A 27,912-nucleotide genomic window follows, 5' to 3' on the forward strand; every position below is an offset into this window, starting at 1 on the left:
TTATACAGAACCATCGCGAAATAGTACATCTACATTAAATTTTATTATAAACAATTCGGATCATTTTGTTTTAGTTTTTTTAATGTGTTTACTTTTTGTAATGTTGATCAACCCGAACAAGCTTTCAAGACAAGAATAAAAGTATCTACAAAAATATTTTAAATTCTTCTTTGTTAATTTAATTAATATTTTTTTTTTATTTTTATTAAGAAATTAGGTACCAAGTACCCTATTTTCTTTTTGGCTAAATTCTTAATGCAATAAAATTAGTATCATTTTTATAAAGAGCGCCAATAGCATAAATATCATTTTATATTTTATGCAACTAAAAATACAAGGTGTCAAATTGCGAGATGACGCATCATAACCTTACTTTCAGTTCAGATTTAAAAGGATAGGATGTGTGGAATTTTCTGTGTTCTAAACAATTTTTGTAATAACTGTGACAATTTAATTAGTCAGGTAAACACTTTATTCTCATCTAATAATATTTGTCGTTTAGTATAATGTTATTCATTTAGTTAAGTCTTGTTTTTTTAGTTAAAGTTTGAACAAAATATCAAAAATCGAGGGCCTGATAACTTCGATTTTAAAGTATTCAGTACTGATGACTGCACCCTTGCTTTTGCTTCTAGCGTACTGTGGTTACAGGGTAAAACCCTAACTGCACAGCCCATAGAAGATGCTGATTCAATTTTTATTTATAACGGAGATATATTCTCTAGTTTCAATGAGACTCTACAAAAAGATGTTGGAGATACAAAGTTATTTTATGCTTTTTTAAAAGAGCATATCGCAAATAACTCTTTACATGACTTGGACAAGGTTCATGGCCCTTATGCTTTTATATTTTTTGACAAACACAATAAAAAATTATATTTTGGTCGAGATATCTTTGGTAGAAGAAGCCTACTTCTTGGCAAGAATAAAGAAAGCGATACTCTCATTCTTACAAGTGTTGCCAAACGGAGAACAGAGTTTGATTTCATTGAGATACCTGCAGTAGGTACATTTTGCTATAATATTTTGAGCAACAAGTTTGAAGTGTACTGTTGGCAGCACAAAAACAAGAACTACTTCAGCAAATTAAAAGAATTTGAAGCATTTTTATTGACAGATATTGGAAATGTTTTCCAAAAAGAGGATGAAACAGATTCTGGTCAAATCCGTACATTTATTGAAAATGAAAATCTGTGTATATTGAGGGGGTTAAAGGAGAATGGTTTAAATGAGGAAGGGAGTCTAGTTTTTAATCAGTTACTGAACTCAAATACATGGATGAAGAATGTCAAATTATTACAAAGATTGTTGGAGAATTCAATAGCAAAAAGGATATCAACACAACCTCAGTACTGTAAGCAATGCATTCAGAATAAAGCAAACTGTAAACATGCCACCGTTGGGATATTATTTTCAGGTATTTGTTATGCTTTTAATTAATTAAAAGAGAATATTTAATCGTAGTTATTCACTCTTAAACATTAATTTTGTTATAATAGGTATTAATAAGTAATATAATTAATTATAAAAGAATAATAGGTATATATAACTTAGTCATATCCTTTTATTCTTTATTCAAATACAAATATTATAAACAAACTTTATTGTTATTCAGAGAAAGTAGTTTCTTTATAAGTCATATGATTATGTTAGTATTAAATATTAAGTTGTTGAGTTATACATATATTTAAAGTATTCATCATCAGATTTACACTGACAAATATTTGGTTTTATTCAGGACTATTGGGAGATTATCTTATAGAGGCCTCCTTAAGGAAATATGTAGTAAATTTGGAGGAGTCCTAAAATGTTTGTTGATACCATTCCTATGGGGGTTGATTTTATATCTAAAAAAATTCACAAATATTTTATAGTTGATAACAAATTTGTGAAATTTAAGGAGAAAGACTTTCGAAACTCTAATTTATATTACAGTTTATACAGGGTGTTTAAAAAACATGTGCCATCTCTCGTGGGGAGATTCCTCATGTAAAAATAAGATTTATTTTTCATATCAACAGAGGTCCGATTCTCTTTGTTTCGGAGCTACAGGGTGTAAAAATCTTAATATTTTTGCGATTTATTATAATTTTCTTTCAAGTGCTTTTAGCGTTTTGAATGAAATTTTGAGGGTAAAAGTTACTATAAGTGCTATATATTTTAATGCTAAAAAAGTGTCAGTATATTCATCAGGGACGTGCGTATGGGTTATCACTGGAATATTTTTTCAAAAAAAAACATGTGCGTCACTGACTTTTATTTTGATATCAAAATTGTGTAGGCCGTTTAATGCCACTTATAAGTTATCTCTTGATATATTGTCGAATTCGGCCTCCATGATGAGATAAACGCAATTTTATTAGGCACAATTAATAAAATTAAAATAAAAAAAATTGGCGCGGGAAGCACGTATACCCGCCCATACTAAAATATGTTAATAAAAATTTGGTAGGCAGTTCCTTTAGTTTCAAAGTAAAGGAACCTAATCTTAAATTGAAAACCGCGTACCAATACCCCCTTACCAACGCCCCACCCCCACCAAAAACTAATGGCCAGATTCTCGGGTACCACAGTATTTTGTGCTAAATTTGGTTAAAATCGGTTTAGCGGTTTTTGAGTTATCGTGTTACAGACGGACAGACAGACAGACAGAAACCATGAAAATATTTTGTATTTAGGTCATTTATGACCCAAATAACTCATTTTGAGTGAAATTAAAAAAACTTTTTTTTGCCGATTTTAATAGCCTACCAGATTAGAGATTATGAATTAGATTCCTAAGATTAGGAATAATATTTGCAACACAATTTGTAACAACATCAAAATCAGTCAAAGTCGCAGTTTTTGAGATAAAAAATAATTGGAAAAATTTATATTAGTATTCCTTTACTTTGAAACTAAAAGAACTGCCTACCAACTTTTTATTAACATATTTTAGTATGGGCGGCTATACGTGCCTCCCGGCGTCGATTTTTTAAAGGTTGATTTAGACTTGGATCAAGGCAAATTTTGCAAAAATTGCGTTTATCTCATCAAGGAAGCCGAAATCGACAAAATATCAAGAGACAACTTTTAATCGGCATTAAACTGCTTACACTATTTCGCTAACAAGAGAAAAAAAGTCAGTGGCGTACATGCTTTTTTTCAGAAAAATATTCCAGTGATAACCTATATAATATGCTATATACATATATGCACGGCCCTGGTTAATATGTCAACAATTTTTTAACTTTAAAATATGTCGCATTTATAGTAACTTTTATCATCAAAATTTCATTCGAAACGATAAAAGTACATGGAAGAAAATTATAATAAATCGAAAAAATATTAAAACTTTAACACCCTGTAGCTACAATCAAAGCAGAATCGGACCTGTGTTGATATAAAAAATAAATCTTATTTTTACATGAGGATTCTCCCCACGAAAGATGGCACATGTTTTTTTAAACACCCTGTATAAGAGATTAACTTTTCGTCAGTAAAAGTTGCTTAGGTTCTCCCTAAAGTCCCATACTCACTATGCACTGATGCATTAATTTGATGCGTCGGTGCGTCCATACTCCATGCACGGTAATATGGTGCGGTTCGACGATGCGAGTCGTTTGTTCGTTCGGAAATTCGTCCATTGTGTTCGTGATATTTCCTCTGATGGTTGCCTCAAAAATCGGCTTTCCGCCGAATCGTCGCACAACCCATCCCATCGACACGCTGACGCACCATATCAGCGCATAGTGAGTTGGGCTTACAGTCTATTGATATACATATATACTCAATTTAATTGATTTTTTAGTTTTTTTCTCCAAACTAATATCTTTTATATGATGTAGCACCTCTATGTTTACTTATTTTTCTGAGGAAGTCTCATTGGTTCACTTTTCATTTCACTTTATTTCCTTCATTTTTGAAGTGAAACTTCTTTACGCGCGATGGGAGTAAAAATTCAAGGCCGTAACACACGAGAGGCGTCAGAAAAAGTGGGAACATTCGGAGGTTACGTTTCCGACAAGCTTTAGACGGAGCGTCGTAACTCGGACCCTATGTGAGCTAGGGGGCTGAAACTGGATTGTAGATGAGGCTTTTCATGATATTTTGACGACGTCTCGTGCACTATGAAACTTCATCATCAATGGCGAAAAAATCGTACGATTTACGCTTCGTCCTACGTGGGAGACAATAGAGGGCGGGCGACGCATGCTACAACAGAGGGCGATGGGCGCGACTCGCGCGACGTATTTGAATCGTGTACGATGTCGCTTCAGTCGCGCGCCTTTCCTACCTAGGACAGCTTGCATCTTTTCATTATATTTTGACAAAACGTGCGCTGCGAAACAATCAAAAATCAAATAAAAAACAATCAATTCAATCAAATAAAAAAATCGTCCGATTTAAATGGAATTTGGTATGTTGATAGATTGGAAGAAAGCCAACTTGACCATGTACGACACGTGTCACTGTGACGTTTTTTACGTCAAAACTGACGTAAGAAACGTCAAAAGTTATGTTGTCCGTTCGCGACCAACTTTGGTGGGTAGGTTATGTGAGCGACGGTGCACACGGTCTCACCCTGCAAAGTTTGATACGACGTTTTGTTTACATCTTCATCAGAAATCATCATGATTTTCCTAAATAATGGGTCGATTGGAACCAAACTCGGCACGTTTATAGAGGTACCCGAATGGAGTTCTGTATCCGACGGACAAACAGACAGACAGACGAAAGTAAGAAGAAGTTCCACTTCAAATATGCGCATATAGTGCACACACAATTTTTTTATATCCAGTATTATATCCACTGACTAAACTAACTCTGAAATTTTATTTTTATAAAAAAGTAATATTTTGAGGTGGAATTTGTTAAAAAATATGGTATTTTAGGTGGTGTAGATTGTGCTATTTTGGCATTGTTATGTGACAAGTATGTTGACAAAAAAAGACCAATAGATTTAATCAATGTTTCCTTTGATGAGGCTAAAGATTATCAATCCCCGGACCGAATTTCTGGTATGTAAGGATTTTTTAATATAATACAATTTTTCCTAAGTTTACTAGCTTTGTATCATGTATGATATTGATTATTTCAGGGTTGCAAACGTTGGAAGAATTGCAATTGTGCTGCCCGGAAAGAAAATGGAATTTTATTGAAGTTAATGTTACAAAAGATGTATTGGATAAAGAAAGAGATGCACATATCGCTGATTTAATATATCCTTTAAATACCATTTTAGATGATAGCCTGGGATGTGCCTTGTGGTTTGCAGCTAGAGGACAATGCAAGACCTACACTACACCATGTAGAGTATGGAATTTTAAAAATAATAATATATTTTTTCTGTACAATTTTTATTTTTTAGGTACTTATTGTTGGTATGGGAGCTGATGAACTATTTGGAGGTTATATAAGACACAGATTTGCTTTGAAACGTTATTCATGGCAGGTAAGTAGAGATATCTATAACATATCGTTATTTTTTTATTTTATTAAATAAACTATACACATATCTCTGGTATGCTAGATTATATAAGGGTTATACTATGTTGATGGCATTTGCATTACATTGGGTATAACTGGCGTAAATATCTCCGACTTATAATACAAATAAATATATAATTTAAAGTATTTAAGAAAAGGTGGCGTAGAGGTACAGGCTCTCGTCTACCAATCTCAAGGTAGTGGGTTTGAATCCTACACCCGGCATTTCATCAGCCGACTATTTTTATTAAAATAAAAATAGTTTGGGTACCTAGGTCGGCTCACCCTTAAAATGAGTACTTGGGATTCACAATACTGAGGTAATAATAGGCGGTTGAAGCGTAGTGCTAGCCACATTACCTTCCTTGGATACTGAACGGCTCTAGCATGGCAAGCTGTACCTTGCTACTCCCAAGGCGTTAAACGCTATATACGGTAGCTATTATTATTATTATTATATAGTATTTAAGAACAAACTGACTTTATGAAATTATAGTAATCATAAACTAACGCTGCTGCTTGAACTTTTTTATTTGAATTTTTTATTAGTGTAAAAAGCACGTATAATTAAGTTTATTATGTTTACCAATGATGAATAATAAATATTGAACACTAATTTTGAAATATAATTATTTTATCTCTAAGAAATTGATAACCTGAGAGATTCTACATCAATACACTAAAAATAATTATCTCACATTTGAAAAAAAAATTTCAAATGTTAATAATTAGGCTACGTGCTGACATGTAATTTTTAGTCGGCCAACTACTTGGTTGCTAAAGTGAAAACAGTTCATTCTTATGGAGCCGATCGGTCGATTATTTGATTACATTGCTTAGCATCAGGCTATGAGCTGACAGACAATTTTTAGTCGGCCGACTATACAGGGTGGTCCGAACTGTATTCCGGAAACTTCGGCAGTATATTCTGCAGATAAAAATAAGTAAAAAAGGTCGTATAAATGTATGTCCTAAAATGCTTAGTTTCAGAGATACAGGGTGTAGGAGTTTCATTTTTATTTCGATTTTTTCCAAATAATTTCTGAAGTAACGTCAATATTTGGATGAAAATTGGTATCTGGGAGTTTTTTGGCGTAAGAAATTAGATTTTGATGTCAATATGACTCCTACTAGTAGAGGGCGCCACCTACGTGTGTTTTAACTGTTTTGAAGCGTAATAACTTTTTGTCCGTACCTGTATAAAACTACCGAGCGAAAAAATATACATCTCTGTGAATTTTTACGTAAAAAATATCTCTTTGTGAAAATCGCTAGAAGCAACCGTTCTTAAGATATTTACATGTCATTATTGACGAAAAATAAACACGTCGAGTTGATAGTTTTATATCACTGAAATAATAAATTTGGGAAATTTTTATTTTTTTTAATTAATCATAAATTTTTCTGCAAAAAATGATGATAAAACAGTTAAACGTTTGGCACAAAAACATTTCAAATTTATGATTTGAGTCTAATAACTATATTTAGTCAACATGTTTAATTTATGTCAATGATGACAGATATTGATAATTTCTATTCCAAATATCTCGAAAACCATTACTTGCAGCGGTTTTTACCAAGAGACCTTTTTCACGTAAAAAACGTCGTAAATGTATATTTTTTACTCAGTAGTTTTATACAGGTACAGACGAAAAGTTATTACTCTTCAAACCAGTTAAAAAATATGTAGGTGGCGCCCTCTACTAGTAGGAGTTATATTGACATCAAAATTAAATTTCTCATGTCAAAAAACTCCCAGCCACCAATTTTCATCCAAATATTGACGTTACTTCAGAAATTATTTGAAAAAAATCGAAATAAAAATGAAACTTCTACACCCTGTATCTCCAAAACTAAGCATTTTAGGACATACATTTATACGAACATTTTTGCTTATTTTTATCTGTAGAATATATTGCCGAAGTTTCCGGAATACAGTTCGGACCACCCTGTATAGTGGAGATTTGTAACCAATATAAGCAAAGACATTATAAAGATAGACCGAACATCTCATTCTAAATACTCGTTGGAAGTGTATCAAACATTCCAATGTGTCAAACAAGGACAGAAGAGACAGAAAAGGCTAAAATTTCCGACCCCGGCAACTAGGCGCATTTGGATTGTTCTAATGGCCAGTGGCGTATCGTTTTTTGGAAGGAAGTTAATTAGTAAAGTAAAAGTAAAGTAATTAGTAAAATTTTTCTTTCAATTTTTTTTCAGAATATGGAGGCAATGGTAACGCACATTTTAGACATTTTTGTAAACATAGGTGGCCGGAACATATTTTCAAACTAAAGTTGTAGATTTGCCATTAAATTTTCATTCCAGAAATACCTAGGGTTGCCACCTGTCCTTTTTTGAAAAGGACAGTCCTTTTTTGGAATAACTTGTCCTTTTGACTTTTTTTTGACTTAAAAAGTCATTTTTATTTACGTATTTTCCCTGAGAAAATTACCTACAGCAAACAGAAATATTCTTTTCGTCCAAATTTAATTAGAGATGTTATAAAACTTATAAATAAATTTTTCTTGTTTAGAATAGGCAACATTATTTAGAACTTCCCGTTTAATCTCAAATAATAGTTTAGGTTTTAGTTTTACCTTTTTGATCTTAAAAGAACTTTTCAAAATTAGTAATTAGTAACGATTTAGTTAGTTCGCAATCGATAGCTTCCTGTGAAGTACTGTGTAATAGTTGTTTAGTCTTGTATTATTAATAACTTTCTATACCTAAAATCAATATTTAATGAGAAAATTGTGTTTTTTTGAAAATATAAGACAAGGTTTGACTCTTTCGGTCTTCTTCTTGTATTGTGATGGCTCTGATATGAGGCAATTACCTTTTAGTCTCTCAATAGAAGGCATTTATCATTAAAAGTATCAAATCTGTGTGCTACAGTATGGGATTTCTGTCGCATAATAATGAATATTACGTTTATTTACAAACCCATTACTTTTAAATGTAGCTTCATCAGACAATCAAATTTTAGTTAAATGTCTCAATCTTCATGAACTGTATTAAGAAGAAAAATATTTTGAAAATGTGCGTTACAATGGCCTCCATCTTATGTAAAAAATTGAAATTAAAATCACAAACCAAAAACGTAATAGGTAAAAAGCTTTTTTGGAGGCCTGGGTCACTCTGTATGTAGGTATGTATAAAACTAGTAGCCTAAAATTACAGTTCGTCCCATTCTAAAAAAAGGCAAACACACCGTACAAATAACTCTAGGAAGAGGTATTTGTACGGTGGTAAAAAATTGTCTAAACAAGGCCGAAGGGGCAGATATAATAAAGCAGTAAAATGTAAAAGGTGGGGTAAACACCTTTGTTTATTTGTTGAGCAAAATTCCTTTAGAATATCGTATATAATGACCAAAATATGACACAATTTTAAGAAAAAAAATGTCACTTTCTGGCTTATAATAAAGTTTCAAATGCAACGTTTATATTCAAATTTGTTATGATCTACAACAGTTAGGTAGTAATTGAGACGAATTATAATTCAATTACCGGCTACTACGTTCTTGTTTTAATAGATCAAAATTCAACAAATATAATTAGAAATTATTTTAATTGTAAGGGGCTCCCCTGTGGGACGCCTATGTACAATTACGGTGGAAATTTGTACCTACCTGTGAAAAGACAAATTCGGTTAATTTGAGCTTATTTTTCCACACACTTGACACTGTTGTACCATATTGAAATTTCGCAGATTCAAAAATACGTTAAACAAAAACAAAAACTACTGAAAAACACTGAAAAGTTCACTTGGGACTTGATTCCGACTTCAAACAGTCCGTAAGCTAAACGTAGTACGCTATAACGGACCAAGGGCCGTCGCGAGGGGTGGTGGGACGGACGGTTCATTTCATTCTGGAAGACTAGCAGCGACGTTGCCAATAGTTCTAGACGTTTCAGCATATTAAACAGTAAACATGTCCTTTAATAGTAACGCATATATCCTCTAGTTAATAACATATTATTACGCGTGCTTCTTTAAAAATAAACTATTAATTTAATTAAGAAATTGAGATTTATTCATATCCGGTAAATGTTTTAAAGTCACCTTTTCTGCAAATCAAACTGAGCAGATAGGCGCAAATTTGAGATGTGGCAATGTCGCCTTCTCTATCTCAGTTGGTTTTTACAGTATGTAGTCAACCTCCGATTGTTTGATCGGGTTAAAATGCACAATGTGATATCTGTTCTTCCTAAATCTATGAATATAAGAGTACGTAAAACGTAACTCAGAGAATTCAAGGTTGAGTTGGTTGAGTTGGGTTTTGCTTTCCAAATTAATATATTTTTTTAAATATACTGTTGCGAGCCGGTGTGGACTCGACCTAACCTCACAATATGACCCGCCCTCGGATGACCTTAACATCGCATAGACACCGCAATGATTCATTCGTTCGAGAAAAATCGAGACCCACTAGAATGGACTAGTACATACGAGAACATTCGAAAACCTTCTCTATGCGCCTAACGATCTATGGACTATTCTAGATTTCTTTTGCTGTAGGTATAAAAGCCGGCGGCAGTGGCCTAGAGAGGCAGTTATAAATATACAGTTGACGCTAAAATTCAAAATAAATTCTTAGTTATAAATCGTTTGTAAATAGTTCTATAAGCTTTTATCGTTATTGTTTTTGTTAATTAGTGTTAAATAAATAGTGTTTAAATAAATTGTGACTTTCTATCCACACGGAACCGACGAAAAACGTAACAATTGGTGTCAAGTGTGGCGTGTGTGATAGACCAGGAAAATAAAAAGACAGACAATGGCTCCCAAAAAATTGTTGAAAGACTTGAAAGTGTCGGAATTAAAATGTATACTGGAAGAGAGAGAGTGCGAGACAGATGGTAAGAAAAGCATTTTGCAAGCTAGACTGAGACGTTTTGGTGGAGGAAAGTGAGGATTCTGACACATTTTGCTTTGAGTTGGAAGGTGACCTTGACTAGTCCTTACAAAAATTAGAAGACAGTTTGAATGATAAAATGACAGAGAATTCTCAAAAATTAGACGACAACTTGAACAATTTGAATAGTAAAATAATTGACTTGGAAGTTAATTTAGAGAGAAAATCAGTGATAAAATTAATATTTTAGAAGATAAGATCGCAGAAAATTCTAAAGACATACAGGCCAGCTTTAATAATAAAATACTTAATTTAGAAGAAAAGATAACAGAAAATTCCAGGGAATTAGAAGAAAAGATTATAAAGATTCTACGGAGCTACAAGACAAAATAACACAAATTGAGGACGATGTAAATAAAAAAATCGAAATTTTAAAACAAGAAATAGCAAAGGCAAATTCACCAAAATGTCAAGAAACATCGGAGGCACCGAAACTAGTCGAAAATAAGTATATCTCAAAGTCAGTTATTAAGCCTCCACAGTTTGACGGAAAGACCGCTTGGGCCAATTATTTTTGCCAGTTTGAGGCCGTTGCGAGAGCGAACGGATGGACAATCGCTGAAAAGGCTACCGCTTTGACTGTCGCACTGCGAGGAGATGCGACTGATATTCTGCAGACATTGTCACCATCGGAACAGGGAGATTATCAGCAATTGGTACGACATTTAGAAATGAGGTACGGCCAAGCTCATTTGGAACATGTCATTCCCAGCTAAAAAATCGCATTCAAAAGTCAAATGAGTCTCTGCAGGAGTTTGAAGCCGACGTAGCCCGCCTCGTTCGCCTTGCGTACCCTGCTACGCCAGAGAATGTTATGGAGCGGTTGGCAGTACAGGCATTCTCCGACGACTTACGTGACAACGAGACAAGACAAGCACTTCTCCTAGCCCACCCAACGCACTTGGTGGATGCTTTAGCACGTGCCCTAGAATTTGAGGCCGCGAAACAAAGTTCTCGGTCTTTAGGAAGAGTACGGGCCATCGACGAATGTTCTGACGAATCCGTGGAAGGGATTATTCGGAAGATAATGGACCAGTACATGGGCAAGAAGGGACTGATTCATTGCTGGAACTGCGGACAGGTAGGACACGTGCGAAGCCGTTGTAAGGAGAAGAACGAAGAACCGGCTTCGTCGAGGTCGGAAAACTACTAAGGGTCGAAATGAAGGGGCACACGTCGACCTGTACCCAACATGCCCCAACGAAAACTGCTCGAGTCGCCTCGCTACAACACAAATTCAACAGCATGTTTGTGGATGGTTTTGTTGATGGAGAGTTCCGGACTATGCTGTTGGATACAGGAGCGACGAAAACTATTATCAGACCGGACATTCTTAAAACATCGAAGAAGGTTAAAACAACACAATGGCGACTACGTACTGCTACGGGGGGCTCTGCTGCTGTCCATGGAGAAGTAAACCTTAATTTTGTTATTGGGAGCACCAGTTTTGAACATCCAGTGGTAGTAGCAGATATCGAAGATGAACTTATTCTCGGAATGGACATCATGGCCACTAGAGGTTTTGAACTAAACTTCAAACAGGGAATTTTGAAAATAAATGAAGAAGAAGTGGTTCTACATCGAAAATGTGAGGAGACGCTTCGCGTGGTGGTAGCAGAAGATGTTTCGATCCCTGAGCGCTGTGAGATATTTTTGGATGGTTGCCTGGAAGATAAAATGAATAATGGGAGTATTATTCTGTTGGAGCCAAGGAACCATGACAGCGAAATAGGACGGGGGATCGCTGTTGGAAAAGCCCTGCTACGAGCGAAGAAAACTGTACCGGCGAGAGTAATGAACACAAATTATTATTCTGTATCCTTGAAGAAGGGAACCCTTTTAGGGTACTGTTGTTCGGCTCCTCAGTCATTCGAAGCGTGGAAGCCTCCAAAGTTTCGACTTCAAAAATTCCGGACAAAATGGTGAAGGAGTTAGTAAACGTTAAGGGATTATTTCCTGAAAATAGTAGAAAATTGAGAAACCTGATAATCAAGTATCAAGATGTGTTTGATAAAGGAGAAGCAGGACAGAGAGGTCGTACCAATTTAGTACAACACAAAATTGATACCGGAGATGCACAACCAATCAAACAAAATCCGAGAAGACTTCCGCTCGCCAAACGTGAAGAAGCTGATAAAATCCTTCGAGAAATGAAAGAAGACGGTGTCATCGAACCATCTAACAGCCCGTGGACATCGCCGGTAGTACTAGTAAAGAAGAAAGACGGTACCACCAGGTTCTGTATTGATTATCGGCAGCTCAATAATGTTACCAAGAAGGATAGTTATCCCCTGCCGAGGATAGACGATACTCTAGACACGCTGGCGGGGTCAACGATATTCTCTAAGTTAGATCTGAAGAGTGGATATTGGCAAGTCGACATGGCGCCGAAAGACAGAGAGAAGACAGCGTTCTCGGTGGGCTCCGGACTGTGGCAATTTACCGTCATGCCTTTTGGATTGTGCAACGCGCCAGCTACCTTTGAGAGATTAATGGAGTCTGTGTTAAAGGGACTATCCTGGACTACCTGTTTAGTGTACCTGGATGACATCATAGTGGTTGGGAAATCCTTTGACGATCATCTGAAGAATTTGGAAGAAGTTTTCAAGCGACTAGGGAGCTCTGGTTTGAAACTTAGCCCCAAGAAATGTCATCTGTGTCAAGAAAAGGTACACTACTTGGGCCATGTAGTCTCCTCCCAAGGAGTTGCGGTAGATCCACAGAAGACCAAGACAGTGGAAGAGTGGCCGATACCTAAAGATAAACATGAACTACGAAGCTTTTTGGGACTATGCACATACTATCGCCGCTATGTACAGGGTTTCGCCACCATCGCAAAACCATTGACCAGACTTACCGAAGGCGAGAGGCGTTCTCTTGGGACTCAGATTCTGACGAGGCATTCCGAACATTGAAGAAGGCCCTGACTAGTGCGCCCATACTTAGCTACCCCCTTGGCAACGGAAACTTTATATTGGATACCGACGCTGGCAATGTTGGATTAGGCGCTGTTCTGTCTCAAATCCAGGATGGTCAAGAAAAAGTAATTGGTTATTTTAGTAAGACCTTGTCAAAACTGGAAAGGAACTACTGCGTGACCAGACGAGAATTACTAGCCGTAGTTAAAGCAGTGGAACACTTCTACAAGTATCTCTATGGAAGAAAGTTCTTGTTAAGAACAGACCATGCTGCTTTGAAATGGCTGTTGCAGTTTAAGAATCCTGAAGGGCAGGTAGCTAGATGGATCGAACGATTACAAGAATTTGACTTCGACACAGAACATCGAGCTGGGGCAATCCATCGAAATGCCGGCGCACTTTCCAGAAGACCTTGCGATAAGGACTGTAAGCATTGTTCCCGAGCAGAAGAGAAAGAAGCGAAACTCGTAAGAACAACTGTGGTTAATGATACTTGGCAACCCGAAGATCTTGCAAATGACCAAACCAGTGACCCAGAATTAGGTTTAGTAATTAACTAGAAAAATGCAGACCTAAGACCAACGTGGGAAGAAGTTTGCAGATATTCGCCGAACGTAAAGTCGTACTGGGCTCAGTGGAATTCCTTGGTAATAGATAACGGACTACTTCGCCGTGTGATCGAGAGACCGGAGGGACAAGAAGAGAGAAGGCAGATCGTCATTCCAAAGAAGAGGATCCCGGAAGTCTTGGAGGAAGTTCACAATGGAACCAGCGGTGGACATCTCGGTGTTACCAAGACACTTGCAAGCTGCGGGAACGGTTCTATTGGGTGAACTGCAAAGGAGATGTGAGGAAATGGTGCAAGAAATGTGACGTTTGCGCCGCCATCAATGGACCACAAAAGCGCGGTAAAGCCCCAATGCGCCAGTACAATGTAGGCAGTCCCTTCGAACGAATAGCGATCGACGTGGTTGGTCCTTTCCCAGAGTCGAACGATGTCAACAAATATATTGTGGTAGTAATGGATTACTCCGCAAATGGGTCGAGGCCTACGCGTTGCCAAATCAAGAAGCGTCCACGATTGCTGATGCCCTTGTTAAAGAATGGATCTGCAGGTTTGGTGTTCCCATGGAGCTTCATTCAGATCAGGGAAGAAACTTTGAGTCCAATCTGTTCCAAGGCGTCTGTGAAGTCCTGAACATCCGCAAGACCAGGACGACTGCTCTACATCCACAATCCGATGGGATGGTTGAACGCATGAACAGAACTATCAACCGTTATCTGGCCAAAGTAGTCTCTGACCACCAAAGAGACTGGGACAAATTTCTTCACCTGTTCCTGTTGGCCTACCGTTCATCCGTCCAAGAATCTACAGGGCAAACTCCAGCCAGCATCGTTATGGGACGGGAAGTGCGCCTACCCTGTGATCTGAAATTTGGTTGCCGACCGGGAGAAGAAGTCGCCGGAGAAGATTATGTCCACACACTACGTCAAAGGATGGACGACATTCATCAGAGAGTCCGCCTAAATATTCAAAGTGCTAGTGACCGAATGAAGGAACACTACGACATTCAAGCTGAGCATGGAGGATACCAACCAGGGAAGTTGGTGTGGCTATATAACCCGCAGAGACGTCGTGGGTTATCTCCGAAGCTACAATCCTCGTGGGAAGGGCCATACGAAGTCATGGATAGAATTAATGACGTCGTATACCGTATCAGAAAATTGCCAAAAGGAAAACCGAGGGTAGTCCATTTCAACCGTTTGAGCCCCTACCAAGGCGAAATAGAAGATCGTGCTGGGACCGTGAGAACCTGCAGCTTTGATCCCCCTGATTCGGAGATGTCCTTTGACGATTTCATGGCCCGATACAACAGCAGTGAGAAGGCTCGCTATGGTGTAACCAAAGAAGATCAACGAGACCTCTTTTCCGTGCCTCCTGATTATTCGCTCGCTCATTGTGTGGCTCGAGATTTGCGGATGTCCAGAGGAATCGCTGCGACGTTCAATGAGAAGTTTGGGCGTGTCGGAGAACTACGCCGACAGGATCCAGAGGTTGGAAGCGTCTTGAGGCTAACCGACAATGCACATGGTCAAGCAAGGCACATCTTCTACCTGGTCACCAAGGAATGGTCCCCGAGTAAGCCGACTTATCTCAATCTATGGAAGACCCTGATTGAACTGAGAGAAGCCCTGCTAAACAACAACATTGCACGATTAGCCATTCCGAAGCTGGCGTGTGGACTCGATGGTTTGAGTTGGCGTACAATCCGGAACATGATTGAAGTCTTGTTCAGATTTACGGGAATCGAGATCCTCGTTTGCTGCTACAACCCAAAGCTGAGATCGGGAGAGAAAACTGTAGACTGCTATTTCTACCAGACTTCGCAATGTACCAGGGGCCAGCTTTGCAAATACCTTCATTCACCGTATACATCTCGGGACGAGCATGTGCCTAAGAAGGGGCAGTGTTGCGAGCCGGTGTGGACTCGACCTAACCTCACAATATGGCCCGCCCTCGGATGACCTTAACATCGCATAGACACCGCAATGATTCATTCGTTCGAGAAGAATCGAGACCCACTAGAATGGATTAGTACATACGAGAACATTCGAAAACCTTCTCTATGCGCCTAACGATCTATGGACTATTCTAGATTTCTTTTGCTGTAGGTATAAAAGCCGGCGGCAGTGGCCTAGAGAGGGCAGTTATAAATATACAGTTGACGCGCTAAAATTCAAAATAAATTCTTAGTTATAAATCGTTTGTAAATAGTTCTATAAGTCTTTTATCGTTATTGTTTTTGTTAATTAGTGTTAAATAAATAGTGTTTAAATAAATTGTGACTTTCTATCCACACGGAACCGACGAAAAACGTAAGAATACGATAATTGTTTTGAGTGGTTTATATACGATTTTTAATTTTTAATGGATGAATCTTATGGATTGGATAATGATTGGATATCAGTGTTAAAATCTTAGACCAAAAGGTTAAAATTTCATATACTAAACAGATACGTCGATCCGTTCTGTAGCTACGGAACATCCGTAAGGGGGGAGGGAATTCATGAGCGTGCCATAAATATTTTAGATAACATTACTTATACAAAAGTTTCAAAAATACCTAATCAGTATTTTTTTCAATGTTTTCCTTTACATAAATGAGATATTAATCTTTATGAAAATTAAAAAAATAAGAAGAAAATCAATAAAATCAACTGCAACGACTGCACTGTTCTTCCAGCTCGGTCTGCTACCGTTTTCATCTATGTCACAATCCTGGATAAGCTGATTTTAACTATTTTAAGAAAAAATGCATACTTTTTAAATTAAAACAGGTAACAATGCAAACCTATGATTTTGTCAAATGTAATTTAAAAATATTAATTTAATGTTTAACAGTTTTAATATTTAATATTTATGTAAATGCAATTTATTGTGCTGTGTACACTACTACATCATAGTACATACTGTTAGTGTGTCCTAAATGCATTTTTAAATAATTTAAAACTTGTTCTATATCATTAAGCAAAAAGCAAAAGTCCTAACGCAAATAATATACCAAAAGAAAGTGTAACGTTTGGCATAGGAAATACAGTTTGACAGTGGCAGGTTGACAACTTAAATTGAATTAAGTTATATTGACATTGGCCTGGTTTTGAATTCCTACATTTTCAGTTTTTTTTTCTTATAGGTAAAGTCGGTTTGGTATGTATAGTTATTTGCTATATCGAGGGTCATAGTGCAGGATCTGGTATTATTTTTTATTTAATTTTTTTTTGATATTTTATTCCGTTACTATCAGAAGTACTACATCTGTTGGTAATTTGTTTAAATGTTTATAAGTATTACAGTAAGTTGCGCGCTGTGATCCTCCATATGCAGACCTACTTACCAATTTGGACGGTTCAAATTTTAATTTACATTTATCTATTTTTATTAGACCCAATATTATTATTACTTTTTAATCATATTTGTGTATACTAAATACATATCTATGGTATAAAAAAGTCCAATATGATTTTTAAGGGAAAATATTGATATTTTGAAAATTAATAGCTAATTTGAAATACTGTTTTATTATCCCATTTAAACCAGAACAATACAATTTTGATTATTTTTTTTAATTTTTGTAGGGCTTGCAGAATTTACTGGATGAGGATTGGCAAAATTTACCGTACAGAAATTTGGGAAGAGATGACAGAGTTGTATCAGACCATGGTCGTCAGCTCAGAACACCATATTTGGATGAAAATGTGGTCCAGTTTTTGAGAAGTCTTGAATGTTGGGAAAAGTAAGTGGTTTGCTAGAAGATTACCATTGGTTTGATTCTTCTGTTATTTGCATTTATACAATAAAAAAATAAAAAAGAAAGAAAAGCATATTAGATCTTAAGCATTAACATAAGATTTACAGGGTGGCCCATCTTTCTAAAAAAGCTTCATATATCATTATAAATCAGTGATGGCGAACCTATGACACGCGTGTCAGTACTGACATGCGAGTACATCTTTGGTGACACGCATCTTTAAAGATAAAAAGTTCCTTAATTCCTTTGAATAAGAAGACTAAGGAAGGAGCATTTTGCTATCCATGTATTCATGCATGGTGGGCGGAAAAAGGACTCTAGGGTGGGGATCCTTGACAGTTCTGTTTGACGATTCATTTGACACATTTGAATTTGATTTGAAATTTTGTGGATTTGTCAATCTTTACGGAGCTTATTTTATGTTATTTATTATTTATTCTACTACTGATAGTTGTATAAAGGTAGTAAATCTAGATGGAAATTGTGGCAGAACTTAAATTAACAGTGACACTATCGCGATTTATCGAAAAAGACTCTAAAATAGTTGGTTGTGTAGCGTGCGGTAGATCTCGGCAAAAATCGAGTGAAATAATGGAACTTTTCGCTAGTAAGTGACTATATAATATACATACGTGTAGTAAACCGATCATTTATGAAATTCACTTAAATTAACTAATTATATATTTTTTCTTGCATTTTTGCTTTTATTTACTACTTGTCAAAGAATTTAGATACGTCAATTTGACTTACCTGCTTCAGTAGCGTATCGGATGTTTGTGTTAATAAATAATTATTAAAACTTATCTATTTTTATTATAATAATATGTTTTTATAACAATTTTAATAACTACCAACATTTATTCACAACGTAAAATAAAAAAAAATTATTGAGTCTACCCCACGTCTACCCTACATCATAGTTTTACATTTTTTAAATAAAATTAGAACGGCACTGATAAACCGGAATTTAAGTCGGCCATATATTTGAGTCCCATCGAGGTGGATCTAAGATTTTTGATATGCTCCTTCCTTAGTCTTCTTATTCAAAGCTTAATTCAACTATTTGTCTCTCATAATGGCCAGAGTTGGTTATTAATAATAATATTACTTACTTTATACAGAATGTTTCAAAAAACATGTGCCATCTCTCGTGGGGAAATTCCTCACGTAAAAATAAGACTTATTTTTCATATCAACATAGGTCCGATTCTGCTTTGTTTCTGTAGCTACTACAGGGTGTTAAAGTCTTAATAATTTTTCGATTTATTATAATTTTCTTCCAAGTAGTTTTAGTGATTTGAATGAAATTTTGAGGGTAAAAGTTACCTTAGTGTTACATATTTTAATGCTAAAAAAGTGTCGACTTATTCACCAGGGACGTGCATATGGGTTATCACTAGAATATTTTTCAAGAAAAAAACATGTGCGCTACTGACTATTTTTCTTTTGATATCAAAATTGTGTAGGCGGTTTAATGCAAATTAAAAGTTATCCCTTGATATTTTGTCCAATTCAGCCTCCTTGATGAGATAAATGCAATAATTTTATTAATCACAATTAATAAAATTAAAATAAAAACAAAATTAATAAATTATATATTTTATATACCTAATTTATTATTAAATAATTACTATTAGTTATTATTACTATTAGTCCAAAATATAGCAATTTCAAACAAAAAAATAATGGTATTTAAGATAACTATAAAAAACCTAATTTTAAAAAGTTTTAACATACTGTAACTCTAAAACTATGCATTTCCATATCCATGTTTATAGGAACTTTTTTCATATTTTTTGATGAGGGATCATCATGATTTTTTGATGAATACTTATTTGAAACTTTCGCAAATTAATGATATTATTTTTTTTAAAAGTTGCTATTAGACTTGGATCAAGGCAAATTAATAAAATTGCGTTTATCTCATCAAGGAGGCCGAAATCGACAGGATATCAAGAGACAACTTTTAGTCGGCATTGAACTAGCTGCTTACACTATTTTGCTAACAAAAGAAAAAAAAGTCAGTGGCGTACATGTTTTTTTAGAAAAATATTACAGTGATAACCCATATGCAGAAAATTATAATAAATCGCATAAATATTAAGATTTTTACACCTTGTAGCTCCGAAACAAAGCAGAATCGAACCTATGTTGATATGAAATATATATCTTATTTTTAAGTGAGGAAACTCCCCACGAGAGATAGTACATGTTTTTTGAAACACCCTGTATAACGTAATACAATATGATGAAAAAAATGGCGTCAGCGACGGCGATGTATATATATAAAATTATATATAATTAAAATTATATGGGGAATATCATCGACTGTCACTTCCAAGCCAACTGGACGTCTTTTTTATCATACGGTATAAAATGAATGTATTAATAATTAACTTACAAAAATTATAAATATTGCTATTTTTTGTTTTAGTCCTTTTGTGATGTGTGACACGCAACGAAATTTATGTTTTGATTTTTCAACATTTTGACACACCAAGTTCAAAAGGTTCGCCATCACTGTTATGAACAAATAATTCATGTTTTCTGTTTTTTTTTATTATTTTTGTTTTTGAAGTGAAACTTCTTTACGCGCTCTGAGAGTAAAAAAAGAGAAGTAAATCCACAGATCCCATACAAAATAGATAGGCAACTCTCATACATTAAATATGTCGCGAAAAATTGGAAAGAAATCAAATGATGGGTGGCGCCATCGAACGAGTGGACAGAAAATTACATTTTAATATTAATAAGTAATTGATTGATTATTAATAAGTAATTGATTTTAAAATACAGGTATCTACAATGTCAATTGAAGAAATATTTTACAGATCCCTTTTTTTTCAATGTTTTGGTAGGGTGGGAAATTTTAAATAAATGTTTACTTAGATATAAGCACCATTTGTAAATAAACTCAGTTATTTGATTAAAATGTTGGTATATTTTCATTCAACATTAAAGTAATAAAATAGATGTCAATATGTTATATAATGTAAAATAGAAAAAGTGTATACATAAACATCCATTTTAGTTCAGTATAATGCTCCTGGAACACAGCATTTTCTATATGTCGGGCTCATGATTACTTTTAACCCTTTCACTGCTGAACCGGTTTTCAAAAGTTGTGCCTACTCTGCTGCAGTGGGAGACCAGTGCGTCTGCGGCCGCTTCCCGCAGTTAAATTATACAGGGTGAGTCTTAAATGTTTTCAGAGCTGGTAGACAAATAAAACATATTTTCTCTTTACTGTTTTCAAATAAGTCCAAAATAACCGAGATATTTTATTTTGAAAATTTCAAAAAAATTGATTTTTCGCTTAAATTTTGAGAACCACTGTATCTTTTCTGGGTTTTCTTTCTTGTAAATTTAATCTAATATCTATGTTACCATATTATGAAGATATTATGTTTTTTAACTAAAAATTTTTAAAAAATCCATTTTTTTTCAAAATTTAAAAAAAAAATTTCGCGAAAATAGACGTGTTTCTTGGGTCGAAATATACAACCCCTAAAGATATTTGCACTTAGTTAAGACTCACCCTGTATATTAAAGCGTTGAATATGCGCTTTCGCAGCTAACTGAATACCCAGAATAAACTTTATTTATTGCTTGGTCATTTATTTATTTAGATATTAAAACAACACAATCTGTTGAAACTTCTTTATTATAAACTATCAGTATACAAGTAATTCCACATAAAATTCTACATTTCATGTGATCTTCATGCATTGTTACCTCTATGTCCTCCTCACTATCGCTATTAGCTAATATATTGTAACGATCTTCATCAGTGAGGGGTTTTTTACGTGCCATAATGCGACATAACTACCATAAAATAAAACGAACTAAGCGGCACCGGTTAAATACGCATATGGTCTAAACCATAGACTTAAAATAAAATATAGACTACACTATTTACATCTCAACGCGGTCAAACAATCTTTTTTGTACACATGTTTGCTTTTGGGTACAATCGACGGAGCCTTCCTCATCCAGCCTATGTTGTCACGTCTTTAATATTATCAATATTTTTTTTCTTGTTATACACATATATTGAGATTAATACTACAGTTTAATAAAGTAGGTTTTAATATTCTATAGGTGTATTAAATAGTCCTTATACTACTAAATTATAACTCGGATACTGTTTAAAAAGGATAAGTTCTTTACAATATGACAACACCGATTAGAGGGGAGGGAGCCTATTCATTCTTTATTACCTTGTAGTACGCGCCGCACGTGTACGGTAAAGCTTTGTTGCCGCTATGTCCCCGGCTGTATTAACGCAATTTCTTAGCTTGTAGTCCTTAAGTGTTTATTTTATTGACTTTTTCTGTTCAAGAACTATAAAATATGGTTCGCCAGTGCCAAATTTGCAAGAAATTTGACTTGAATAATCCATTTAAGTCTTGAAACGACTTTCGACCGGTAGGCAACTCTCAATTTGCCCATTGGGAGTCAGTGGCGTTGTTGTAGAAAGGCGCTTATTTAGATAATATTTTAGTAAAATGTAAAATCTGAATTTTTTCTGTTACATTACATTATTTACTTACTTACATTGTAACAAAATCATAATTATAACCCTGTTAATAATTAATAATGTTTTTATTAAAAATATATTCCGGTTTATTCTAAAATTATCTTCAGAATCTAAAAGAACATACAAGAATTTTAAAATGATATTACATTATGAAACAATATTTTTTAATATACCGGGTCGTCTCAAAAGTGGCTCACCCCCTATGACATTTTTATTTTTTCAGATAAAAAAAAACAAATTTGTATGTTAGTAGGTATATGACATAAATTAGGATTTATTGACATATTCAATTGTTTTTGGTCTCTTCCTGTTTCACCGAAATGATTACATCTTTTGATTTTTAAAGGCACCCTCGGTATATTGCTACTTTATTCGATAAAAAATGACACTCTGAATAGAATGACATATCATATGTCAACTTTTGACATTGTCGTTTAAAAACAAATCGTATTTTAAATTTCAATCCAGGGTGCCATGGTGTTGTTAAAAACACTAAGTTTTAATCAAGGAGCCTTGGAAAAATAGTTTTGATCGTCTAATGGGTTTCGTGTCTAGGCCGGTTAAAAGATGTACAAATCGTATTTTTAATCATACATATGTCAACTTTTTCAAATGGAACAAGGGTGGCTCATTAGCATATTTGGAAAAAGCATTTTTTATGAATATATTGATACCACACACTTGGTATTTCGAGGCAAATTGTCGTTATGAACCGCGTGTTACAATTACAATTAAACCATATGCGAAAATGTAAAAAGTTGACATATGATATGTCATTCTATTCAGAGTGTCATTTTCTATCGAATAAAGTAGAAATATACCGAGGGTGCCGTTTAAAAATTAAAAGTTATAGTCATTTCCGGTGAAACAGGAAGTGACCAAAAACAATTGAATGCGTCAATCAATCCTAATTTATGTAATATACTAACATACTAAATCTTGTTTTATAATTTGAAAATATAAAAAAATTATGGGGGATGAGCCACTTTTGGGACGCACCCGGTATAATAAAGACAGTACCGAGTTAAATAAATGTAGTTTTCATTTTATCCACTTCCTAGCACCTTCCTTGCTTTAATGGAACAGATTTATGTTTTCTCTAATTTACATAATAAGACATCACTTAACCAGAAAAAAAATTACAACGATCATATTTTTTTCTCTCTCCCTGTCGCCGTTTCTATTATATCTGTGGAATAGATCCTGTTTTGATTAATATTAGGGGTTGTAAATGTTTGACTAAAATTAATAATTTATTATTAATTTCAAAAATTACGTAATTTCGATTATAAAATTTCTTGTATAACGTATATTTTATTATTTTTATCCTTTTTGAACTCTACGACGTTTTTTCTAAACTTTTATTTAAAAAACCTGTCCTAAATCTTAATAAAATATAAAAAAGTTTAAATACAATATATTTTTAATTTAATTATAGCTTCATTAAAATAAAAAAATTACCCGGCTATGATACGGAGAGTTCAGGTGTACTTGAGAAACGAAAGACAGTGTTGTGTTTCTCGGCAGAGTCGTCAGGGAACGACCGTTACGACAGAGACAACCTATCTATCGCTCGTGTCGCACTCGTTATAACCTAAAACAATAACACAACAATAACAAGACCACAACAAGACATTGTCTGACCGCATGTTCCAGCTATTTATGAATGAGATGCTCAGTCTATATTTTATTTTAAGTCTATGGTCTAAACACAACAGTCCTCAAACATCTGACCAGAGATCTGACATACCCTACCGTCTCAGAAGTGTCTAGTCCTAGCAGTCAACTATTAAGCTTGACCAATCAGGTTGGTTAGCGTGGTTATTTGGAGTGTGTTAATTCATTTGTGTTTGTCAAAAACTCTAACGTGATTGGTCGGGCTTAATAGTTGTCTGCTAGGGCTAGACACAAGTATCGTCTCCACACCTTAAGTGTACACTATCTGTGCTCTGCAGTAGTCTGCAGGTGCTCTGGAAACAAATCAGAGATAACAGAAAAACAAATTGAAACAAATGGTGGATGCCGGCCACATTACCACGCGGCGGGATTCCCCGTTTCGGGGGAACGGTTCTGTGCAGGCGCCACGTATTTGACAACGAAGAGGGAAAAATGACATATGCGCCAACTTACGCAAAATTTTGGTAATAAAATATATAACTTTCTGTCCACTCGTCCGAGGGCGCTAAAAATCGTATAAAATTCAAATCAAAACATTTTGTCGTATTAAAGTTTCCCGGCCCTGGGTAAATCGGAGGGCATGTCGGCGAGCATGTCATTAAGAAGTTTCGCTTCAAATATGCGCATATAGTGTACAGACAATTTTTTTATTTTTACTTCATTCTAGTCAGTCTCGTTTTTTTACTAGTAGGTGTAGACTATTAAAAGTCTTATAACTATCTACAGCAAAATTTTGAGCATTAGTTAAGTAACTATTTCATGTCACAATTAATTTTTTTCTTGTGAGTGAATATACTCTGTTTTTTTTTCTGAGGTAAGATTTCGACAGACGATGACAGAAGAAAAGCAGATGACGTCCCATACCAATCTATTTATTTTACTAAAAAAAGTTTCTAATAATTTTTAAGTTAACTATGGATGGGTTTAAATATAAATTCGTCATGCGTCGTCACTTGTTGTTTTTAACCAGTTTTATTGATTTATTTCAAAAATGACAGATCGTATTTCAATTTTGTTGGTTTCACCTTTGAATAAGAAGACTAATGACGGAGCATAATGCTATCCATGTATTCATGCATGGTGGGCGGAAAAAGCACCATAAAAGCACTCTAGGGTGGGGATCCTTGACAGTTCTGTTTGACGATTCATTTGACACATTTCAATTTGATTTGAAATTTTGTGGATTTGTCAGTCTTTACGGAGCTTATTTTATGTTATTTATTATTTATTCTACTACTGATAGTTGTATAAAGGTAGTAAATCTAGATGGAAATTGTGGCAGAACTTAAATTAACAGTGACACTATCGCGATTTATCGAAAAAGATTCTAAAATAGTTGGTTGTGTAGCGTGCGGTAGCTCTCGGCAAAAATTGAGTGAAATAATGGAACAACTTTTCGCTAGTAAGTGACTATATAATATACATACGTGTAATAAACCGATCATTTATGAAATTCACTTAAATTAACTAAATTATATATTTTTCTTGCATTTTAGCTTTTATTTATTACTTGTCAAAGATTAGATGTCAAAGAATTTAGATACGTTAGTTTGACTTACCTGCTTCAGTAGCGTATCGGATGTTTGTGTTAATAAATACTTATTATAAATATATAAATACTTACAGCTACTCTAAAATTTCAATATATGTATATTTGTCGTAGGTATGAAAAAAGTAAAATATAAAATGGACGAACGCTTACTTACATTGCAATAAAACTTCCACTTTTAGTTTTGCAATCCAAACGCAATATTTCTATTTCACAAATAAAAATATCCAACAACACTAAAATCACTGAAACTTCCGCGGCTGACAACGAAAACGGAAAAATATAACGGCACGTTTTGTTTTGGACCTGCATATCAACATTACGCTGTACTATTATGTGTTTGTTGTTGAAATAATATAAAATATCTAATTATAACTTGTAAATTTTAATATTTTAACATGATTTTAACTACTTTTGACAATAACTAACTTTTTGTTATCAAGATGACATTTTAGACGGCAACTGACATATACATATGTCATAATATTTGAATCTTAAATATGTATGTAATATAATTTAAATTACTATAATGCAACTTTATACTAAGAAAACATTTATACATTCACAAAATACAACAAAGTCTAATAATATAGTTGGAAAACAATGAATATTGAATTAAAATTGAAAAAGTTAAGCGCGACCCCTTGTGTCAAAATTACATGATTAAATTTTCGCAATTTTTACACCATTTGATGACCGGTGGCGCCTCTAGTGTTTGTTCGGGCGGTTGGTCTTTTACTCCCGCTTATGGCCATTAAAGACAAAGTTCTAAAGGGGGATGTTTTGTGCAGTTGTACCAAATCATTTCTTTGTAAAATAAAATAAACTACTTTGAAATTAAAATGACAGACACATCTATCACTGTCAAGGATCTTCTCGTTGGACAGACTATAAATACGATTTATTGTACTGATTCAGCTGACATATTTTAAATTATAAAACAGAAAATTATTGTATAGGCTTGGTGCATTCTCCGCTGGTGCTGCCACCGCCCGGGAATATCGTAAATAACGAACAAGTACAAATACACGGGTTTAAATGGCGAGTAAACGAAAATATTAGTATATAAATATTCTAAAAGTGTTAGAAAGTATAATTTGTGGAAATTCTGAACAAAAAAAATAAATATTTTGATATCTTCAGTAGGTCTAACTTGCATGATAATTTATTATTCCAGTTAAAAAAAAATTAGATGAGATCAACTACGGTAGCGAGCACATTTTTATCACCGGTTTTGCTAGTGGGGCATAATTGGAGCTATTTTGCCTATAACGAAATTTTTCGAAGAAGGTACATAATTATAATTTTAGAAGATGTTCATAAAACGTTTAATCACTAGTTGGTTAAAAAAGTATACCATTATTATTGCACACAAATTATATTTCATCCTCTCATAGTATATGTCTATTTATCTTTTTGATTATGCAACGAGCACTTTGTTTACTCACTTGTTTCGTCGAACTGCTTGAATCCATTTTTGCTATTGATCAAATCGGTGTAAGAAATTATGAAGCTATAAAATGTTGTTTCGGGAACGTTGAATATCCGGGAAAGTTGAGTTATTGAATGTTACTGAACTTAACAATGCCCTAATTACGCTCTCCTTTACACGTTAACATTTTTTTGGGCAATTTTATTAACATTTGAAATTGTCACAACACAACAAGACGCCTAGTTCGAAATCTTTTTCACTTACTTTTTACTACCCGAAACAGCGGTACATCACACAAACCTCGTACCCGAGTGTTTTATAGTCTCAATAACTGCACTAGCAAAAAACCAAAATACTTAAATATTTGACAAAACCCCGATATCAATATTATTTTAATGCGATTGACATGACGGCGGCGTGAACTATGTGTTGATCATTTCTGATTTGTACCGTAGAGTGCGCTTCGGTCGGAATTTGTTGAAATCAACTGAAATGTACCAAACCTATTTGTTCTGCAAAATATTAAGTTAGATAAAAATGCACATGTTGTCATAAAATATTAAAAGTTACATTTTAAATAACTGAATGTCTTGTGATCTTTATAGTTTTGTTACTCTATAGTTCAATAGCGGATAAAATGTCTTATCTCCATAGCTTTGTTATTCTATGGTTGGTGCTATCCTGTTTTTTGTTCTAGGACATATCCATCTTCCGATCTACCTCTAGGAGTTGGTGAAAAGGTCCTACTTCGTTCATTGGCCTTTTACTTGGGTCTAAAAAACGCGGCCATTTTGAAAAAGAAGGCTCTACAATTCGGCTCGAAAATAGCCAACCCCAAAGAAAATGGCCATGAAATATCTTCCAGGTTGTGTAATTGAACAAAACAAAGAGTACAAGTACTATTGTTGATATTTTTTATTTTATATATCTATAATTATTATGTATTTATTGTTATCGCATTTACTTATTTATTTTAACATGAACTTTTTTCAAAATGATTTCGATGTACTAAATTGAATGGATTTGTTATATTTATTATTTATATAAATCTAAATACGCATAATGAGGCTTTATTAAAATTAAATCAATCGCAGAA

The 27,912-nt window shown here is 34.5% G+C and overlaps 1 protein-coding gene across 1 annotated transcript; it reads left to right on the top strand.

The window, feature by feature from the left end:
• Positions 1 to 136: 136 nt before the first annotated feature.
• LOC115874793 (asparagine synthetase domain-containing protein CG17486) lies at positions 137 to 27,912 on the top strand. Its single transcript, XM_030890075.1, has 7 exons — positions 137 to 462; positions 541 to 1,417; positions 4,875 to 5,000; positions 5,081 to 5,295; positions 5,351 to 5,434; positions 17,446 to 17,603; positions 27,514 to 27,912. Exons 1-7 carry the CDS (start codon positions 400 to 402, stop codon positions 27,692 to 27,694), a joined length of 1,704 nt encoding a protein of 567 aa, XP_030745935.1. The 5' UTR covers positions 137 to 399; the 3' UTR covers positions 27,695 to 27,912.

The sequence above is a fragment of the Sitophilus oryzae genome, unplaced genomic scaffold (assembly GCF_002938485.1).
Source record: "Sitophilus oryzae breed Bouriz unplaced genomic scaffold, Soryzae_2.0 scaffold_1297_pilon_pilon, whole genome shotgun sequence".
In the NCBI taxonomy this organism is placed as follows: Eukaryota; Metazoa; Arthropoda; class Insecta; order Coleoptera; family Curculionidae; genus Sitophilus; species Sitophilus oryzae.